This window comes from Myotis lucifugus, unplaced genomic scaffold (genome assembly GCF_000147115.1).
Source record: "Myotis lucifugus unplaced genomic scaffold, Myoluc2.0 scaffold_59, whole genome shotgun sequence".
NCBI lineage: Eukaryota > Metazoa > Chordata > Mammalia > Chiroptera > Vespertilionidae > Myotis > Myotis lucifugus.
In genome coordinates, this window is record NW_005871107.1 from 4,396,704 (window position 1) to 4,417,015 (window position 20,312).

At 41.6% G+C, this 20,312-nt stretch overlaps 1 protein-coding gene across 1 annotated transcript in view; it reads left to right on the top strand.

Annotated features, from left to right (window-relative positions):
- The window catches only part of KCNQ5 (potassium voltage-gated channel subfamily Q member 5), a 179,524-nt gene extending 162,159 nt beyond the window's left edge, over positions 1 to 17,365 (top strand). The window contains exons 11-13 of the mRNA XM_023754310.1: positions 12,034 to 12,165; positions 14,753 to 14,879; positions 15,786 to 17,365. Of these exons, the coding sequence (XP_023610078.1) occupies positions 12,034 to 12,165; positions 14,753 to 14,879; positions 15,786 to 16,748 (1,222 nt within the window). The 3' untranslated portion in view covers positions 16,749 to 17,365. The remainder of the gene's footprint in view (positions 1 to 12,033; positions 12,166 to 14,752; positions 14,880 to 15,785) is intronic.
- The last annotated feature ends 2,947 nt before the right edge of the window (positions 17,366 to 20,312 follow it).

The following is a 20,312-nucleotide window of genomic DNA, read 5'->3' on the forward strand; positions in this document are numbered from 1 at the left end:
CTTTTGAAGGGTTTTCGGAATCTAAATACTATACATGTGACCCTTGGACAACTAGGGCATTAGGGACACTGACACCACCACCACCACCACCCCACAGTCAAAAACCCGCATATAGGTTTTGACTCCCAAAAACTTTAACTATTAATAGCCTCCTGCTGACCAGAAGCCTTCCCAATAACATATACAGTCGATCAATACATATTTTGTATATGTATTATATACTGTATTATAATAAAGTAAACTAGAGAAAGGAAAATGTGACTAAGAAAATCATAAGAACCCTGGCTGGCGTGGCTCAGTCGGTTGAGCATCATCCCATGCACCAAGAGTTCACTGGTTTAATTCTGGTCAGAGCACATGCCTGGGTTGTGGGCTCGATCCCCAGTAGGGGGCGTGCAAGAGGCAGTCAATCAATTTTTTTCTCTCTCCCTCTTCCTTCCTCTCTCTAAAATCAATAAAAACATATTTTTAAAATAAAATCATGAGGAAGAGAAATATATGTACAGTATTTGTTGAAAAAAAATTGCATGTAAGTGGACCCATGCAGTTCAAACCCTTGTTGTTCAAGGGTCAATTGTATACACATATGCAAAGCTATATTATTGAATCATGCTTATGTATTAAGAGGAAAATAACATTAATAAGTCATCCAAACAAGTCATACATATGCCTTTAATACTAATCCAAATTATCAAGTTCCATAGTCCTATTTACCTGCTGAGTTTGCCCATGATCAACACCATCCCAGAACCAATCTCTAAAAGGCGAGAGAGGGCTACTTTGGGAATGATTAGGTGACCAAAGGCTCTGAGCCACCTCAAGACTGAGCCCTGAGACCCTGGCTTTTAAGGGCTGCTTCCCTAAGTGATGCCATAAATGCTATGTTTCTCACAGAGAGTCAGAAATCAAGGGATAGTTTTCCAAACTGGAAAAGAGAGCGATATGGAATGCATGCCAGTAGAGTGAGTCAACCCAACTAGCCAACAAAGAGTAAGAAGAGGGGTCAAGAGGAGATCCACACCAAAAACGTAAGCTCTGGGTCCTAGCCAGTTTGGCTCAGTGGATAGAGCGTTGGCCTTCGAACCAAAGGGTCCTGGAGTTGATTCTGGTCAAGGGCATGTACCTCAGTTGCAAGCCAGTCAATGTTTCTCTCTCTGTCTCTCCCCCTCCCTCCTACTCTCTCTATTTCTCCATGTCTGCAGCCTGGAGAAATTTGGCAATATACCGAGGAGGTGTGGGTGCAGAATGAGTAAAGGACTGTGCTCTCCTCTGGCAAGCATTTCCTATCACCTCTATGGACCTGGGGTAAACCCTCCTGGTCCGCACTCCCCATCAAGCTACTGAAATGGAAGGTGGCTTCCCACCACCTTCCATTCAAAGGTGAATTAGGACTGTCTGCCTGCTTGTCTGTCTGCCCGCTAGACTGGAAGTGCTCAAACAGCAGGGTTTATTTCCTCATCGATGTATCGCTGACATCTAGCACAGAGCGCAGCTCATAGTAGGCATTCAATAAATGTCTGATGAGTGAATGAATGAATAAATTCTTGGGTCCCACTCAGTTAACACATCTTTGGCATCACTTTGGGGAGCAGGCGCACTGAACTCATCTAAAGGGCTCCACACTCTGACCGATCGGGCTCTAGCATCCTATCAGGGCTCCTGTGCAGTGACTGCTGCTTTCCACCAGGACTGCAGAGGGAAGAAGCTGGAGGCCTCTTCAACTCCATGGAGTCACTGCTCCTCAGCGCCTAGAACAGCGCCCAGCACACCACAGAAGGTGCCGAGTGATTATCTGTTGAATGAATGAGTGAATGGTCACTCAGCACCCCCTTCCCTCCAAAGGTAGTTGTTTATAAAACTAATTGAACTTCTTGCATGAAAACTTCAGGCCTGACCTAGGGTAGGAGGTTAGGAAGCACTTGGGTTAGGAAGCAGGACACCAAGACACACTGACACTCTGCCTCAGGGGTGTGATTTGTGTGACTCGTATGCAAAACCCGCATCACTTCTTTGCATGGAAGCAGGGAGTATGCAGATGGTTCTGCCTCTCCATCCAATCCCACATCCATGTCAGTAGTTCTCAACCTGAACTGCACGTTAGCATCACCTGAAGAGTCTTATACCATCTCTGGACCACACCTGGGTTAATTAAAACAGAATTCCTGGAGGTGAGACCCAGGTGGTGGCATTGTTAGAGCTCCCTGGCTGATTCCAGTGAGCAGCCAAGCTTGGGAAGGACGGCTGTCTTTACAGTCAATCAATCTGCCTCTTCAGTTCACGGTCGGCTGGGCCCTCTCCACACTGCACGTGGTTTGGCTGCCGTCCGGGCCCTTCCATCTGTTTGGTGGCAGCAACAGTCACTGCCGCCTCTGTTTTCTAACCATTCTTATCTCTGCATATCCACATGCAATGTTTTACCCAGACTTAGAGGGCTGGAACAAGACTTTTGCAAGATTTTATAACTCATGGCAGCACAGCAAATGCACCTACATTTCCTTATAAGTGCACATGTGTTTGTGTAGATGGATAGATAGATAGATGATAGATAGATAGATAGATAGATAGATAGATATAAGCTACCCAGAGTTTAACTTTGCTTTAGTTATTTCTTTGTGCTCAGAAAACTGTGTGAGCAGACTTCCTTCAGTTTCAAGAGCAGTTGCCAGTTTAGATTTGTGATGAATCTTTGTCTCCCTCTAGTGGTAGTACTGGAGCATATCAGCTTTGTGCGCAACAGGTTTTCTTCTCTTAGATTCCTACCCTCTTAGTTCCCAACAGCATCAGAGGAGACTGGCTTTAGGGCCTTTTGCTCTTTGCTGCTCTATCAGCTCCTGTGGTGCAATTTACCCTCATGAGGTGAAAAAGACAATGAGAGTGCAATTCACTCCTCAGCCTTCTGTTGGTCCTCCAAAGGACCTTCTAACACCTGTAAGAACAGGCCATTCACTTAGCAAAATGTTATTGAGCACCTATTATATACCAGGCACATATGAGTAAACAGAGCTATTTCATATCAAAGTATCTTTTCTGCTGTTATTTTATATTAAGATCTTAATATTCAAACAATAGTAGAGCAATATGTTTAACCCCAAGCAAGTTACTTAACCTCTCTGTGCTTAGTTTCATTACCTGCAAAATGGAGATGACAATAGTACCCTTCTCATAGGGCTAGACTATAAAGTACCGCCTGACATCATGAGAGTATTATGAATTACCCCCTTATATCCCCACTACCCTCGTATTATGAATTTCCCCCTTATATCCCCACTACCCTCTTCCACCCGGTTTCCACCCCATCCCAGGCCTTCACCACTGTATTGTCTGTGTCCATAGGTAATGCATATAAGATCTTTGGTTAATCTCTTCCTGCCCCCTTGCCCCACTTCCCTCTGAGATTCGTCAGTCTGTTCCATGTCCATGCCTCTGGTTCTATTTTATTCATCAGTTTATTTTGTTCATTCGATTCCTTGTTTGTTTATTTTGATTTTTAGATTCTATTGTTAATAGATATGTATTTATTGCCATTTATTTTTCGTATTTTTTATCTTTCTTCTTCTCTTCCTCCTCTTCCACTTCCTGCTCTTCCTCTTCTTCTTCCTCCCTTTTCTTCTTCTTCTTCCTCTTCCTCTTCCTCTCCGTCTTCTTAAAGAATTCCCTTCAACATTTCATGTAATGCTGGTTTAGTGGTAATGAGCTCCTTTAGCTTTTTCTTTGTCATTATTCTAATCTTAATCATTAAATGTATTCTAAAATTCCCAATTTTACTCTAGAATGATTTGCTCAAACATTCCTTTCTGTGAAGCAATGCATAGATTATATTAAACTCAATAAGCATGTAGAGACCACCAAGTCCTTCTGCCTCTTTTTCCCAGGCCAGTTCACAATGTTTCATTTATTCCCAGCCTCAAGGCACTTCCTCGTGGCTCTTCTTATCTAGACCAGGGGTCAGCAAACTAGAGGGGGGTCAAAGCCAACTCAGTGCTTATTTTTGTAAATAAAGTTTTATTGGAACATATCTACACTCATTTGTGTATGTGTGCTCTATGGTTGCTCCCATGTTACAATGCAGAGTAGAGTGATCTCAACAGAGACCATATGACCGATAAAGCATAAAATGGGTACTGTCTGGCCCTTTGTCTAGACTACAAGTTACTCTGGTTTTATGGATCTCGACTCTCTAAACTGAATTTCCCCCTTATATCCCCCCACTCAGGCTAGCCTGTGCAAGAACCAAGATGTAAACGTAGGACACCCCCAGCCCCCAGCTCTCCTTTCTCCCCCTCACTTTGTAGTAAAAAGCCTTAGTATCTGAACTGCATGGTCTTAAAGAGAAAAATATTCAGAAAGTTGAAAAGCCTTTCAAATTCATAGTCTGACAGCTACTTTTGGACTTTTTCTTCAGTTTTCAGCACCCTCAGATCTTTCCTGGAATTGAGAACTATTGAACGCTGGGCTTTGTTTCTTCCTGCCAATAACCAGAAAATGGGCTACTCACTTCTGTCTGTAAAGGTTCATTGTGCCCTTGTAGCTAGAAGCTGGGAAATAACTGTCAAGCAAAACCGACTTCCACAGTGAAACTGAGGGGATATCCGACATCTGGGGCATAGTAAGCAGAGGGCCCCTAGAACTTGTGGTAAAATGGAAAACATTACAATTTGGGGGCATGAGAACCCATGTTAGCCATGGCCTTGATCCTGGAGAGGACCCTTGGAGAGATGAAGGTGGTCAATTTGAAGGGCAGAGTGCGTGCCAAGCAAGAGGTCCCCTTTGGGAACACGGAGATGGAGTTGGGTTGAATAGAGTAACATGGACTCAGACTTACCTGCATGAGTGCGTCAGAGAGAACAGGTAACAGCAGGTCAGACCAGTAGAAAGCCTAGACATTTTCCTTAACCTTTACCAGGTTGCCTGCCAGGATCCACCCTGTGATGATAGCTTAGCGGAGTGGTAAAAACACAGGCCACGGCATCAGCAATAACCTGCCTCTGACTAGTTGTGTGACCGTGGACAGGTTACTCAACCTCTTGAGCTTTCACTTGACCCAAATACCAAAGGTGGGGAACTCTTAGAGGTTTAACTAGCACCAGCCATCCAGCGAGGGCCTCACTATGAGAGCACTCTGGAAGTTACTCCGACGTGGGCAAGATCTGTGTCTTGCTCATCTTCATATCCCTGCCATCCAGCTGTGTGCCCCGTATATGGGAACTGGGTGCTCAGGTCAAGTTCATTGCATGCTAGAGACAGGAGCAGTTTTAGACATTCCAGTGATGACCAGAGAAATGAGGAGTGCTACAGGGACCCAGCATAACAAGACTTATTCAGAGATCTTTTCTCGGGCTTAGCTTAGTCTCTCAAGTTTTCCACTCTGGTTTTAACCATGAAAATCATGTCCAGTCTCAGGAGAAGTGAAGGTGGGGAGGGTGGAGGGAGGGAGGCTGAGAGAATTGAATGATAGGAACATCTCAAATACCTGGCCTGATGACATGGAGTCTTCACTCAAGAAGGACCGTCATACTATGGCTAAAATGGTCAGGAACCTTTTGTGCTGCACATTCACTCCCTCTTGAGTGACATGATTTTTGGAAGCACTTAGAGGAGTCTCTTGGGAACAAAAAGAACTACGTTTTTACTGTTTTTAGATTTCCACTGCATGTTTTCATCTTTTTCTTTTTTTTATCCTCACCCTAGGATATTTTTTTCTACTGATCTTTAGAGAGAGTGAGGAAGGGAGCGAGGGAGAGAGAGAGAGAGAGAGAGAGAGAGAGAGAGAGAGAGAGAGAGAGAAACATTGATGTGAAAGAGACACATCAACTGGTTGCCTCTCAAGTGCACTGCCTGGGACCAGGGGTGGGTGGGGGTGGAGGGAAAGATCGAACCTGCAGCCCAGGTATGTGCCCTTGACCTGGAATTGAACTCCAGACCCTTAGGTCCACAGGCCTATGCTCTAACCACCAAGCAAAACCAGCCAGGGCTCATCTCTGTTTCTTGATGGTCTTATAATACTAAAAATTCATTCAGCCAACATATTAGTGTCCCATCAAACTATTCCTCTTCCTCACCCTGGACAGTTTCATTTTGCTATTAGCTCTCTCTCCATATTTGGTACTTACTGAATTACAGTATGATTTATTCCTTGACTTTTAATGTTATTGTGTTTCTTTTTACTTCCTCATAATGACAGTTTATTGTTGTGACTTAATGGCTTTGTGAAATGCTTTTATATTAGCTATCTAATGGAAAAGAATATTATATTTTTATGATTTTTCAGAAGCAGTTCTATTTAAATAACTTTTCTAAACCAGGCAAGGTCCTGACTGTTGATGAATGAACGAACATTTCTTTTACTTTAGGAAGTACTTTGGTATTCATGAAATAGAGGCAAAGGCTTATACTGTTTCTGAAATGTGCCTGAAGACCTCAGATCTATTCTAAGGCAACCTTTCTAGAAGATCTCTACAAGCATGTGCCTCGCCTTGAACAACTAGAGGGCAGCTAATCCTCAATCACTTCTTCAGCAAGCACGTATTGCATCTCTAATACTGGCCAGAGATTGCGTGAGGTGCTAGGGTAAAACCCAGCCTCTGATATCAGTACATCCAGTGGGTGAGATACAATGCCACAGATTCCGCTACCTGACAGCACATTTGAGAGCACAGAGCAAGACCATCTACCCCCCGTGGGGCCGTCAGGGGAGATTGCCTAGAGAAGTCAATGCCCGAATTGAATCTGGAACAGTTAGCGTTTTGGGTAGAGTGCCAAGACAGAATGCTGAGAAATGAGCACTGTGAGGACAAGAAATTCCAGAGGGCTGGACTGCACCTTTGTGCAGAGGAATGACTAGAGATGAGCATCTGGAGAGAAAAGGCAGGAGCTCTCTCCGTCCATTACCCTCTTCCCTCTCGAGTTGCCCACTGAGCCTCATTGAAAAGCTTCTAGGCAAACAAACCTCTCCTGCCCATTAAACTGTACGCCAAGTATTGGTTTACAATGAGGAAACACAACCCTGCATTCCAGGACTTCATACAGTCTGGTGGTGGAGGCTGATCTATCCCACATAATAAAAGTCTAATATGCTAAATGTCCGACCGTTCGACTGTTCAACCAGTCGCTATGACACACACTGACCACCAGGGGGAAGATGCTCCAACCAGTAGGTTAGCTTGCTGCTGGGGTCCAGCCAATCAGGACTGGGCGAGATGGGCCAGACATGCCCTGGAGCCCTCCCTTGATCCCTCCCTGGCCCCAATTGTGCACCGGTGGGGTCCCTCAGCCTGGCCTGCTCCCTCTCGCAATCCAGGACCCCTCCAGGATGTCGGAGAGCTGGTGTTGGCCGATCCCTGCAGACCAGGCCGAGGAACCCCACCAGTGCACGAATCTGTGCACTGGGCCTCTAGTAAGCAAATAATTATAATGTGGTGTGTTACATACTAAAATAGAGTTTGATAGGCAACTGATGAACTGCTTTGGGAAAATTATAGAAATTTCCATTAAAAGTGATGTCAGAGCTGAGTCAAAGATATCGGAAGATTTCAGAAAGAAATAGTGTATGCAAATAATTGATGTATATATTTGATTTAATGTTGTTTTCGTGAACCTACAAATATCTTATTGTTGCTGGAACCTCAAGTTCCAAGGAGGAAGTGAGAGCAGATGAGGCGAAAAAGATAGACGGAGGCCAGTCCAAAAACAGTCTTATAGGATGTGCTAAGGAATTTGATGTTTACCCGATAGGCAATAAAGGCTCTGGCGGGGGAGGGGTAATATGGTCATCTTTGCATTTGAAAGGTTTATTCTTTCTAAGGCTGCAGTAGTGCAGATGGAAAGGAGGGGACAGCTTTGAGAGCTATTAGAACATACTTGGTCTGCTCTCAGAAAAGGCAAAATGACTGTCATTATCCTTTCTATAAATTATTGATTTCAAATATACTTATGCTTTTAAACATTTCCTCCACATTTATAAAACATATTACCTGATTTAGAATTCTCATATCTCCCCTCAGACCTCTTTAATGTTTTTCTTTTCAACCCACAACAAAGCCAGAAAATCTATTTGATCTACATCATAGAAAACGCAAATCTTACTGGGTGAGATGGTTTATACACTCAGTAATGCACTGGTAAATGCTTCCATCAATGCCTGATTTGTAGTGTTGGCCGATTTCCATGGTATAAATACTCTTACCGTAGCTAATTGCACACTCTCAGTGTGACATCACTAGACAAAAAGTTGGGGAGACGTGCAGTACTACAGTGTTAGATAGTATTTCCATCATACTGATACAACTGATGTGCATAACTCAAGAACAAAGTAACATGCAGTAAAATAATTAGGAAATGATGAGTTTTGAGGGTACATTACCTTTGTTTTTAATATAATTTATTTTATTATACATGTATGTAATTTGATTTTTAATAATGGCTGTGTTTAACAAACAGAAAATTCCTGAAAGTGTAATAATCAGCTCTTGGGGGTGAGTACAAGCCTGCTCCAGCCCAACACTGCATATACTCTTTTCCAAATATTAAAGTGATACTTATTAATCCAACTTGCACTATTTTACATGAAGGTGGGAAAACCTGAGTAAAGCACTAGAGGAAAAGCAATGCCACCTGAAGAGTGATGGGATGTGTGAAAATAAATGGGAAGCCAATTAAGAATTCTAATATCTACTTTACTTTGCATATGGCCATACTGAAATAACACAAAAGACTACTCGTTTCCTATTTAATATTGATTAAAATGATAAGAACTGATCAAAACTTTAAAACAGATTTTCTTTTAATTTGGCTAGTTCTTATAGTAAATTGTGTAAATAAAAATGAACTTGTTTAAGTTTTGCTTAAAATATGACCGAGGGCTGGAGTGTAACACTGCCTGTTGAATGCCTTCAGATTGTTCTTTCTCTTCAAACATTTGTGAAAGGAAAAGAAAAAAGCAATGCACACCTTGGAGACGAGTTATGATATCAACCTCACACAACTCTCTACCAGGAAACAAGGGCAGGTCCCCATTAGTGCAAAACAGGGAATTCAGTCTGGAGGTGCAGTGCACACACCCCACTGGCCCCACATGCCTGAGCTACAGCCAGAGCAGATGCACTGGTTGTGCCAAAGCTTGCCCCTCTGCATGTAGGGCGGCTTCTGCCACCACGGGCAACAAAAGCTGCCAAAGATGGCAGTTAACTCACATCTCCAGAATCGATGCCGTGGGAGATTGAGAGGTGATGTGAGGTGAGAACCAGACAGATCTGGGTGGGATCCTGGCTTTGCCTCCTGCTGGCTCTAGTTTGGGTCCAAGTCAATTAAGTTCTCTGAACCTCAGTTTCCCTAATATAAAAGGGAGCTCACAGTGTTCATAACCCATGTACACAGACAACCGGGTGGTGAAGGCCTGGGGCAGCCGTGGGCAAATTACGGCCCGCGGGCCGGATCCGGCCCGTTTGAAATGAATAAAACTAAAAAAAAAAAGACCGTACCCTTTTATGTAATGATGTTTACTTTGAATTTATATTAGTTCACACAAACACTCCATCCATGCTTTTGTTCCGGCCCTCCGGTCCAGTTTAAGAACCCATTGTGGCCCTCGGGTCAAAAAGTTTGCCCACCCCTGGCCTGGGGGCAGGGGCGGGGGCGGGCTGAAAGGGATCAATGGGGGAAAAGCGGAGACATATGTAATACTTTCAACAATACATATTAAAAATAAATTTTATAAAAGAGGGGAGCTAAAAATATCTTATCAAGTGCTGTTAAATGTAAGACATGTAAAATATTTCACATAACAAGTGGTAATAATATTGAAAACACAAACAGTGACAACCAAAAAAACACCTACGGGCACATAAAAAAGATTTTCCTTTTCCTGCCCACCCAGGCACTATTGAAGAGAAGGAAAAATGGTTTCTGGGCCATTAGATTAGCTTTTCTTCTGGGTTGTTTTGTTGTTGTTGTTGTTCTTGTTGTTTTTGTCTTTATTTTAAATCTTATCAGAGGATCTTTTATTTTTATCTTTCTTTCCTTAATCCTTTTATTCAATAAATGTATCTTTCCACTGTGTATCAGGAACTGTGCTAAGACCTGAGGATAGTGTTGAAGAACAGGCGTAGTTAACAGTCATAGCAGGGGTAGTAACAGTCGCTAACCTTCATTAAGCACTGGGTTGAATAAGAGGCCCATCCTGCTTTCATGCAGCTGACAATCTAGTGTGAGGAAACAGATATGTTTAACATGGTCACTCAGGGCGAAAAATTTCACGGGATACGTATTGCACTATTTTTTCCCAGTTTTTCAATATAGGAGGCTGAGCCCCAATCAAACCTAAATGCTGATCAACAAATTTGTGAACCGAAGCTAAATACTAAGAGGTTACATTAAAAACAGATTTTATTGCCAAAACCGGTTTGGCTCAGTGGATAGAGCGTCGGCCTGCGGACTGAGGGGTCCCGGGTTCGATTCCGGTCAAGGGCATGTACCTGGGTTGCAGGCGCGTCCCCAGTGGGGGATGTGCAGGAGGCGGCTGATCGATGTTTCTCTCTCATTGATGTTTCTAACTCTCTATCTCTCTCCCTTCCTCTCTGTGGAAAATCAATAAAATATATTAAAAAAAATAAAATAAAAAAAAAATAAAAACAGATTTTATTTACTTTCTGCTGATAACGTTGTTTAAATGTCTTTGCAAACAAAAACCTATCCTAACTAAAGAAGAGATTGGTGGCGAAAATATGGTAGAGAGAGAAAGAATATTATGGACATTCCTGGATATTCATATTCTTATGGATATTATGAATGGGGATGGATATTAACTAGACTCGCTGTAGTGATAATTTTGTAAAACAGTATATTTAAATATCAAATCATTCTGTTGCACACCTGAAACTAATATAGTATGTCAATTACAAGTATACTTGAATTTAAGAAAACCATATATATTGTGGATAGATGGTTCAGGATTAATTAGGATACAATTAATTTGAAGTTAATACAATTACAAGAGAGTTGGGGGCTTTTTAACCAATAAAGTAATTTGGATTCCTTGCAATTGGCTTTCACGTAGGATAGGTAATGAGGATTTTCTGTTTAAACTCATTTGTTCCTCATCTTCCCTCTTTCCACCAAGGGAAAATAAATTTTGGTTCATAGATTGATTGGCTCCTTGATTGATTCCCGGCCTGAATGTGATAATGGGAGTCTATGAGCCACTTAATAGTTGAAAAACACCAAGACTTAACATTTACCTGCAATAAGGCTGCACAGACTCATTCAACCATTGTTTCTTTGCTTTCTTCAGGAATTATACCGAGTTATTGCAAGCACTGGTTATCTTAGGCAGCTTAGCTATTTATGGCATCATGGAATGTATTGATAAAATATTGTTTTAAAACATGGGGGGAGGCATAGTAATAAAAAAAAAAAATCTCATGCCCTGGCCAGTATGGTTCAGTTGGATGAGCATCGTCCCATGCACCAAGAGGTTGCAGATTCAATTCCCAGTTGGGGCACATGCCCAGGTTGTGGACTCCATCCCCATTAGGGGGCGTGCAGAAGGTAGCTAATCAATGATTCTCTCTCATTATTGATGTTTCTATCTCTCCCTTTTCCTTCCTCTCTGAAGTGAATTAAAATATATTTTTTAATGAATTTCGTTACATAAAAGACCATTTTAACAATTTTTATATTTCATAAGGGATGCAACCAGTAGGTGCTATATCTTGGACTTCTGGGGATCACATGGAAAAGGGAGAATTGCATTTTGACCTTAATTTTAAATCAGGGTTTCAGTGAACATTAAAAAGGTACAATATAAAGGTGCAACACTTCAAACATAATCTCTTTTTAGTGTGTTTTTCTACTAAAAGTGGTTTGCCCCATATGAGATATTCTGAAATTGTCCACTGCAATCTCAGGCTTTCATATTGCATTTTCATAGGAGTCTAAAATAATTTGGTGCATGACTTTTTCCCCCCAGAGTTTATTACATTTTACTAGTATGCTATTTTTGTAACTTACTTTACAATGTGTCATTTGTTGCTCTTACAGAATAATGAAATTTCATGTTGCAAAACGGAAGTTTAAAGAAACATTACGCCCATATGATGTAAAAGATGTAATTGAACAATATTCTGCTGGTCACCTGGACATGTTGTGTAGAATTAAGAGCCTTCAAACACGGTGAGCAATGAAAATGTTATTGTTGTAAAGGAAAGGCACAGAAACTATCTGGGAGGAACTCTGTAGAAGAGAAAACTTTTAAATTCCATAGTTCTAATTCATTTTAGTGGGGAACTGGGCCTTACTTTTAGCATAGATTTTATTTAAGGATGTAAATCAGGTATTAGAAGCCTTCAATGATACAATGTCTCAGTTTCCTCATCTGTAAAAATGGGGATAATGTGCCCGGCTCGTGTGCCTCAGTGGTTGAGCATCAACCCATGCACCTGGAGGTCGCTGGTTCAATTCCCCGTCAGAGCACATCCCCGGGTTTCAGGCTTGGTCCCCAGTAGGAGACGTGAAGGAGGCAGCCAATCAATGCTTCTCTCTCATTAATATTTCTATCTGTCTCTCCCTCTTCCTTCCTCTCTTAGAAATCAATAAAAACATATTTTTTAAAATAAGGATTGCCCTAGACAGTTTGACTCAGTGGATAGAGCATTGGTCCAAGTATTAAAAGATACCAGATTCGATTCTGGTCAAGGACATGTACCTCGGTTGCAGGCTCAATCCCCAGCGCTGGTCAGGGTGCACGCAGGAGGCAACCAATGGATGTGTCTCTCTCACATTGATGTTTCTCTCTGTGTGTCTCTCCCCCTCCCTTCCACTCTGTCTAAAAAAATCAATGGAAAAATATCGAGTGAGGATTAACAACAACAACAAAATGGGGATAATGTTAGTACTTGCCTCTTAGGGTTGTCACGAGGATCGAATTAATTAAACACACAGTAAATGAGTGCTCAATAAATGTTAATGGCTGTTCTGATGCCATCTGAATTATCATTGCTGCTGCTGTTGTTTTGTTATTATCTAAATCCTAACCATCCTTCAGGAATAAACTAGTTTTCCTCTTTGGCTTTACCTGACTATACAGCCCACAAAAATACCTTTCCCTACTCTGACCTCCCAAAGCATTTAAGGTCCACTACGGAGCCCTAGCCAGTTTGGCTCAGTGGATAGAGGGTCGGCCCTCGAACTGAAAGGTCCTGGGTTCAATTCCAGTCAAGGGCACATACCTTGGTTGCAGGTTCCCCGGCCCTGGTCGGGGTGTGTGCAGGAGGCAACCAATCGATGTATCTCTCTCACATCAATGTTTCTCTCTGTCTTTCCCTCTCCCTTCCACTCTCTCTAAAAATTAATGGAAAAATATCCTTGGGTGAGGATTAGCAAAAAAATAAAGTCCACTATGGGAATAAAAGCACTCGGAATCTCGGTATACTGTGCCAGAGTCAAGACTGAAAAATGACTGGCTGGTTCTTGTATTGTTTCCTGGTTGCAAGTTTGTTCTCCGTCCTTGTGATTAAGACTGGGCCCTTCCCTTCCTTCATGTCCTGTAAATACTAGATACACACTGTTTTTCCAGTGAGCATCTTATTGAGTGATCAGAAGAAATTAGTTCACCATGTTATTCCAACTATATGTGTCTAATTGTGTTATCTTGAAGGCAAAATATTTAGTCAATTCCATTTTTTTAAGGATTTTGCTTCACTCTTAGGCACAAATTACCAGCATTTGTGATAAAATAGTTTTAAAATACAAGGACTGAGTCTGAAACATTGGCTTATATGCCCACAACGCACTTAGCCCAGGGTAAGGGATATAAACTAGACCCTTAGTAAAACACCTGTTAATCAGTTACAAAAAAAAATTACAATTTGTTCATTCATTCTTTTAGCAGATAATTATTGAGCATGTAATGTGTGCCACGTGCTGTGGGCATCCAGATATTAATAAAATAATGACCCCATTCTTTTGAGCTTGGAGTTTAATAGATTAGATGTCATGACAGAAGGTAGGCACTGCCTGTATTTCTATGCAGACAAAGTAAACTGGGAAGTTGAGTCGGTCCTCCTGGTAATTCAGTTCTAAAACACACAAAATAGGAAAGTACTGTAATTCCCAGTTAGGGTGATCAAGTCCCCTTGGAAATGGTTTTAACTCATCCTGTGGTCATGTGACAATCTTTGCCTATGTGGTAGCAGTCTTCCAAGTCCTTTACTAGAACTATCTGTGGCTCTTAAGGGTTTTTTTTATCAAGTTGAACTGCTACCGAATTTTCAGAACTAGAGTATCTAACTCATGTAGAGTATATTTTCCAACTAGAATTCCAATAGCTTTTTTATCTGCTTATCTTTCACATATCAGATGAACAATAAATGTTCATTGAGTAATCTATTAATGTGAAATCATCATAATTATGATATTGTAATAGCTTAAGTAGTTAATTTTGGAAATACTTGGTCAAAGATGAAAACAGACAAGTGACCTCTTTTAGGTCACTCTGTAATTTGTAGTTTAAGGCAATTTTGCCTCCAGAAGATCACCCTTAAGTGATTTCATCCTGGACCAGAATAATAAGAAAATTAATATTTTATGTAATTCTCATGTTAAGAAAATAAAGCGCATCAACTGAAACAAGTTCATTTTCATTTCACTTACATAAATTAAAGATAATTGTATTGAATTTTTCTTTTCAAAACACTTCATTCTGGCCTAGGGCAACTTCCATCTTCAGTACTCATAATCAGATGTCCTCTTTCTCTGCTAGTGTTGATCAAATTCTTGGAAAAGGGCAAATCACATCAGATAAGAAGAGCCGAGAGAAAATAACGGCAGAACATGAGACCACAGATGACCTCAGTATGCTCGGCCGGGTGGTCAAGGTTGAAAAACAGGTACAACTGAACAATATTGGTTAAAATTTTAGCCAGAATTTTTTAAAATAAAAACTGTATTTGGCAATTGGATGTATTTTAGTGATTAATATATTTTGAAAGGTAAATCAAGAAATAAAATCAAGAAAGAACGAATGAAATGAAATTTTCTTTGTGCATAGACAGAATTCTCTAAACACTTGGACTTCCATATAAGGAACAGAAAATCTCACCTCATCACACAGGAAGCAATTGTAGATTTTCAACACTAAGATAAAAAAATCTATTTTTTATTTGTGTTTTGGTTATTCTTATTGTCTCTCTTTTAGGTCACTCTGTAAAAAAAAAAAAATCATTATCACTACATAGACCATTTTCCAGAAATCAAATTGCTACCCCAATTTAATCATAAATATTTCAGGTATTAATTCTGAAGCATTCTGTGTCTTTATTTTTCAATTCAGAATCACCTAGATTGCTATTTAAGGTCTTGATTTTATTATAGAATAAGTTCCTTACTATCCTGCAGTAGAGTTCCACAGAAGAGGCTTGGGAAAGGCAACCTGACTGGGCTGGGCAGTCGTGAAGTTGCATCTGTACAGTGATTACATGGGTTTGGAGAATATCAATTGTCCATGTTAAAGAACTGAGGGAGAGGGGTGCCAATGAAGATTACAAAGAGGCCAAAGCATCTCTCTCCTAAGTCCTCCCTTGGCCCCAGCACTGCTAGACATGACGTTGCAAAATGGTACTAAATCAAAAAAATTTAAAATAAAATAAAATGGTAATAAATATCAGGTCTGCATTATCCTTAAACTCTATATTTTACTGAATTGGCACACAATGGTTTCATTTTTTTAATTCTAAAGGTGAAGCCCTGTCTTAGTAACAGGTATACTCATCTGTGGCCATTTCCCCCATTTGCAGGTACAGTCCATTGAGTCCAAGCTGGACTGCCTGCTAGACATATACCAGCAGGTCCTCCGGAAAGGCTCCGCCTCAGCCCTCGCTTTGGCCTCATTCCAGATCCCACCGTTTGAATGTGAACAGACATCTGACTATCACAGCCCCGTGGACAGCAAAGACCTGTCCAGCTCTGCCCAGAACAGTGGCTGCCTAACCAGATCAGCCAGTGCCAACATCTCTCGAGGCCTGCAGTTCATTCTGACGCCAAATGAGTTCAGTGCTCAGACTTTCTACGCGCTGAGCCCCACTATGCACAGTCAAGCAACACAGGTGCCACTGAGTCAAAGCGATGGCTCCTCGGTGGTGGTCACCAACAACATTGCAAACCAAATAAATGCGGCCCCTAAGCCAGCAGCCCCAGCAACTTTACAGATCCCGCCTCCTCTCCCAGCCATCAAGCACCCGCCCAGGCCAGAGACCCTGCACCCAAACCCCACAGGCTTACAGGAGAGCATTCCTGATGTCACCGCCTGCCTTGTTGCCTCCAGGGAAAATGTTCAGGTTGCACAGTCAAATCTGACCAGGGACCGTTCTCTGAGGAAGAGCTTTGACATGGGAGGAGAAACTCTGTTGTCCGTCCACCCAGTGGCGCCCAAGGACTTGGGCAAATCTTTGTCTGTACAAAACCTGGTCAGGTCCACAGAGGAGCTGAATATCCAGCTTTCGGGGAGCGAGTCAAGTGGCTCCAGAAGCAGCCAAGATTTTTACCCCAAATGGAGGGAGTCCAGATTGTTTATAACTGATGAAGAGGTGGGTTCGGAAGAAGCGGAGACAGACGCTTTCGATGCCGTGCCGCAGCCTGCCAGGGAAACTGCTTTTGCGTCAGACTCACTAAGGACTGGAAGGTCTCAATCATCTCAGAGCATTTGTAAGGCCGGAGAAAGTACAGATGCCCTCAGCTTGCCTCACGTCAAACTGAAATAAGTTCGTCTTCTTTCTAGGCATAGCAGTTCCTTTAGCCATACATATCATTGCATGAACTATTTTGAAAGCCCTTCTAAAGTTGAATTTGCAAGAATCAGGAAGAACATGAAAGGCAGTTTATAAGCCCATTATCTTTTAATTGCATGAAAATGCATGTTTAGGGATGGCTGAAATTCCGAGGTACGTCAACATTAACCCGCTCATTTAGTAATGTACCTTGAGTTAATAATCCTGAGAAACCAAACACTGCTAATGCTGTGGGATGTATGAAAATTAGGCCACTTAGAAGATTTTGACTCTCTATTTTGAAATTATGGGAGTAAACACCTTCAAATTTCAGCCATTTCTGCTTTGCGATTAAATGCAAACTATATTTTCAAAATTAGGCCATAATGTATATTTAAACACAATGGCACTCATCAACAGCTGCTAACAAGGTACCAAGTAAAGCAGAATTTGGGAACAGTAGAAATGGCTGCTTATTTCAAGATATATAGTTGCCAACCCATTCCTTATTCAGTCATATTATTATTAATGTACTTTGAATGTCAGTATGTGTGCTTTTGGCGATTTACTGCTGTGGCAAGCAATTTTGCACATCACTTTCATGTTGTTCTTTATGATGAGAATGTTCTTCAATTAGAAAATGTACAAATGAAATTCAGGGCCAGTGGGGCAAATAGACTGACTATTTGACACTTTTGACGTTATGGAAACATATTCCTCTAATGGCTGGAATCAACTTTATAAGTTGTCAACTTCTACCCAAACAAAGGAAATGCTGACCAGTAGGATGGCCGGTGTGGTTGGGCTGAGCTCTCCGCAATGGCGCCTGCCCAGACTGGGCAACGCTGCCCACAGAAAGAGGAAGTGTGAGAAGCCGTTCCCACTAAGCTGGTTCACAGGCAGGATCCCAGGGACTGAGGCATGGGAGTGAGACTGAGATGGGGAAGGCCTGAGAAGAACCGAGACACAACACTGGGAAGTCAGTGAAGTTCAAGAAAGTGACTTCCCCTCAAAGGGCAATGAGAGGGAGAGAAAAATACCAAAATAAGAGAACTCAATTTTTTTTTTTTTTAGAAAATGAATACTACTAAGAAATTCAACTACCTAAACATCTTATTCTTATATATAAACAGAGAATTTTGCAAGGTATTTATTTTTTAATATGCCCTGAATGTTTTTTGCTATTATGTAGTACATTTACATATGAACGGCTAAAAACGAAACCTCCTTTACTTCTTATAGTGAACATTTTCTATTCTCCCCAAGAATATTGTCCCAAATCTGAAATTATTGGTTCGGTTTCCTGGTACAGTATAAGCATTTATAGTTAGAAAAGCCAGGTAACACTGGCAGGGTCTGCAAATCAAAACACTTCATCATATAACAGGACCACAAAAAGCCCAAGAGAAATAAAATAGAACATGTATTTACCGGAAAGCAAGCAATTCTGACAGCTAGTTAGAAACCAGTCTACTGATCTCAGACCCACAGAACTTCAGCCAAGGTAATGGTCTTCGAAAAGCAAGGAGAAGCAAGATAGCACTCAATTCACTTCAACTCTAGCCACAAAGGACATTTTTAAAGGCCTCCTCCCCCTAACCCCACCCCACCCAACCCCCCACAAATAGTGCTGCCTGCTGAAAAACTCCAGCAGCCCAAAGAATGAGCAAGGATATCAACTGGGTAGCCAAAGGCAGGAGGAGGCCCTGGAATCCCCCAGTTCTCTCTCACAACCTGCTTTCTCCACCTCTGACTCTCTCCTTACTTTTCTTCTCCAGTAACTGCTTGTCAATTCTCTGCCACTATTTTGCTTCTGAACTTCACTAGCCTTACCCAGCCTCCAACCCCAAGGAAACCACTTCTCCACCTAAAATGTGCTTCCCAACCTTTTAAAGTCCTTGTCCCTTTTGATAGACACCGGCATTTTGAAAGCTTCCTCTTCTCGCCTGCCCAAGTTCTAGCACATTCCCCTGGAGTGTATCATTCAGAATCTTCTCTGCCGCTGGAGACACACTGAAGGTAGAGTCTAATTTTACACTCCAGCTAAAAGGATTTTGCCAACCTTTTAAAGCAATTATTTTCATTTTTGAAACATAGAATCTTAGTCAATTATCCAATGCAATTTTTCATCGACCCATGTCTCTACTCAACCTGAAGTTGTGATACACCCTCTGGAGGAGGTTGCACGCACACACAAATACACGCACGCACACACACCTCCACTGACCTAAAGCCAGACATCTCCATATACTCAGAGGAAGCGGGAGGAGGCAGCAATTTTCAGGCAGCACTGATTCTTGGACACACTCTGTCCTGGGTCAAACCCCACTGGCAGCAGGAATTCTGAATGTATTGGGGACCCCTCCTTGGGCTTCAAACACAGCACAGTTCATCCAGCATTGCCGAAGATAGAAGATTCAGAAACAAAACCTACAAATATCACTGAGGTCTTAATCATAGCAAAATGCAATGAACCATGTTGTGAGAAACTATGTACATTGAAGCCATGACCATATTGTGTCTATCTTAACTCTAGCACACAAAAAAAAATTACTGGATATTCAAAGATAGTTGTGTGGTGTGGAAAATGTAGGGTCTGTCTGTTGTGTGTCTCTCTGGGGAGTTCGGAGGGGTCTCCCGTTTATACCTAGCAGAGTCCCATTGGACAATCCCAAACGGTGTCTAGAAGCACAGTTTCGCTGAGCACTGAGTAACCACATGCTTTCTCAGCTCCAGTCTGTCTGCCTTCTTCAACATGCAGGGCTGATCAAGCTAACACTTCATTGCAAACATCCCTTATATGAGGTTAACTAAAAGATGTTCTGTGTCTGATCTAAATGTTTGCATTGTGTTTTACTAAGTTAATATATGTAGATTGCCAGTTTTATTTAAAGGGAGACACTTTATTGAGTTTTTTAGTCATTATCCCCTGCTCAAGGGTGCCTTTCTCACCTCCCATCGACTCAGCAATTCTGAAAGTTCTTAATCCGCAGGTAAAACAAGTCTGAGAGAGAGGAGGACACCAGGCACAAAGGGACTAATTCTCTTGCCCATTTGCAAAGCAAAACTGTAAGGAATATGGACACACGAGCAACTAAATTAATGGATCACTTCTGAAAATACCACAATATTACCTTATCTCCCCAAAAGCTGATTTTTTTCTTTTTTGCCTTAAAATGACTTGGTTGTGTTTTTGTAAGAGACACTTAATTTAATATAAGTACGTGCATTTACGTGAGCAGTTCTAAAAGTCATGTACGACAATGCAATTGTCTGTTTCCTGAAAACAAATAAGTCAGGAATACCATATCCATTTCAAGCTACCATGAAAATGTCATTTCCTTTGCTCTCTTTTACTGGGATTATTTGTTTTAAAGTAAAACATTAAAAAGATGTCAATAAACATCTAATGTGATTGTCTTTCTCTGGAACTAATTGGTGGGTTCTGACCTGACTGGTCCCAGTCAACCAAACTGGCCGTATACAAATCTGGGGCTAACATACAAAAATTAAATTTCCGCAGGGTGGCTGAAGACATCATTGGTAATTTGGGAGGGA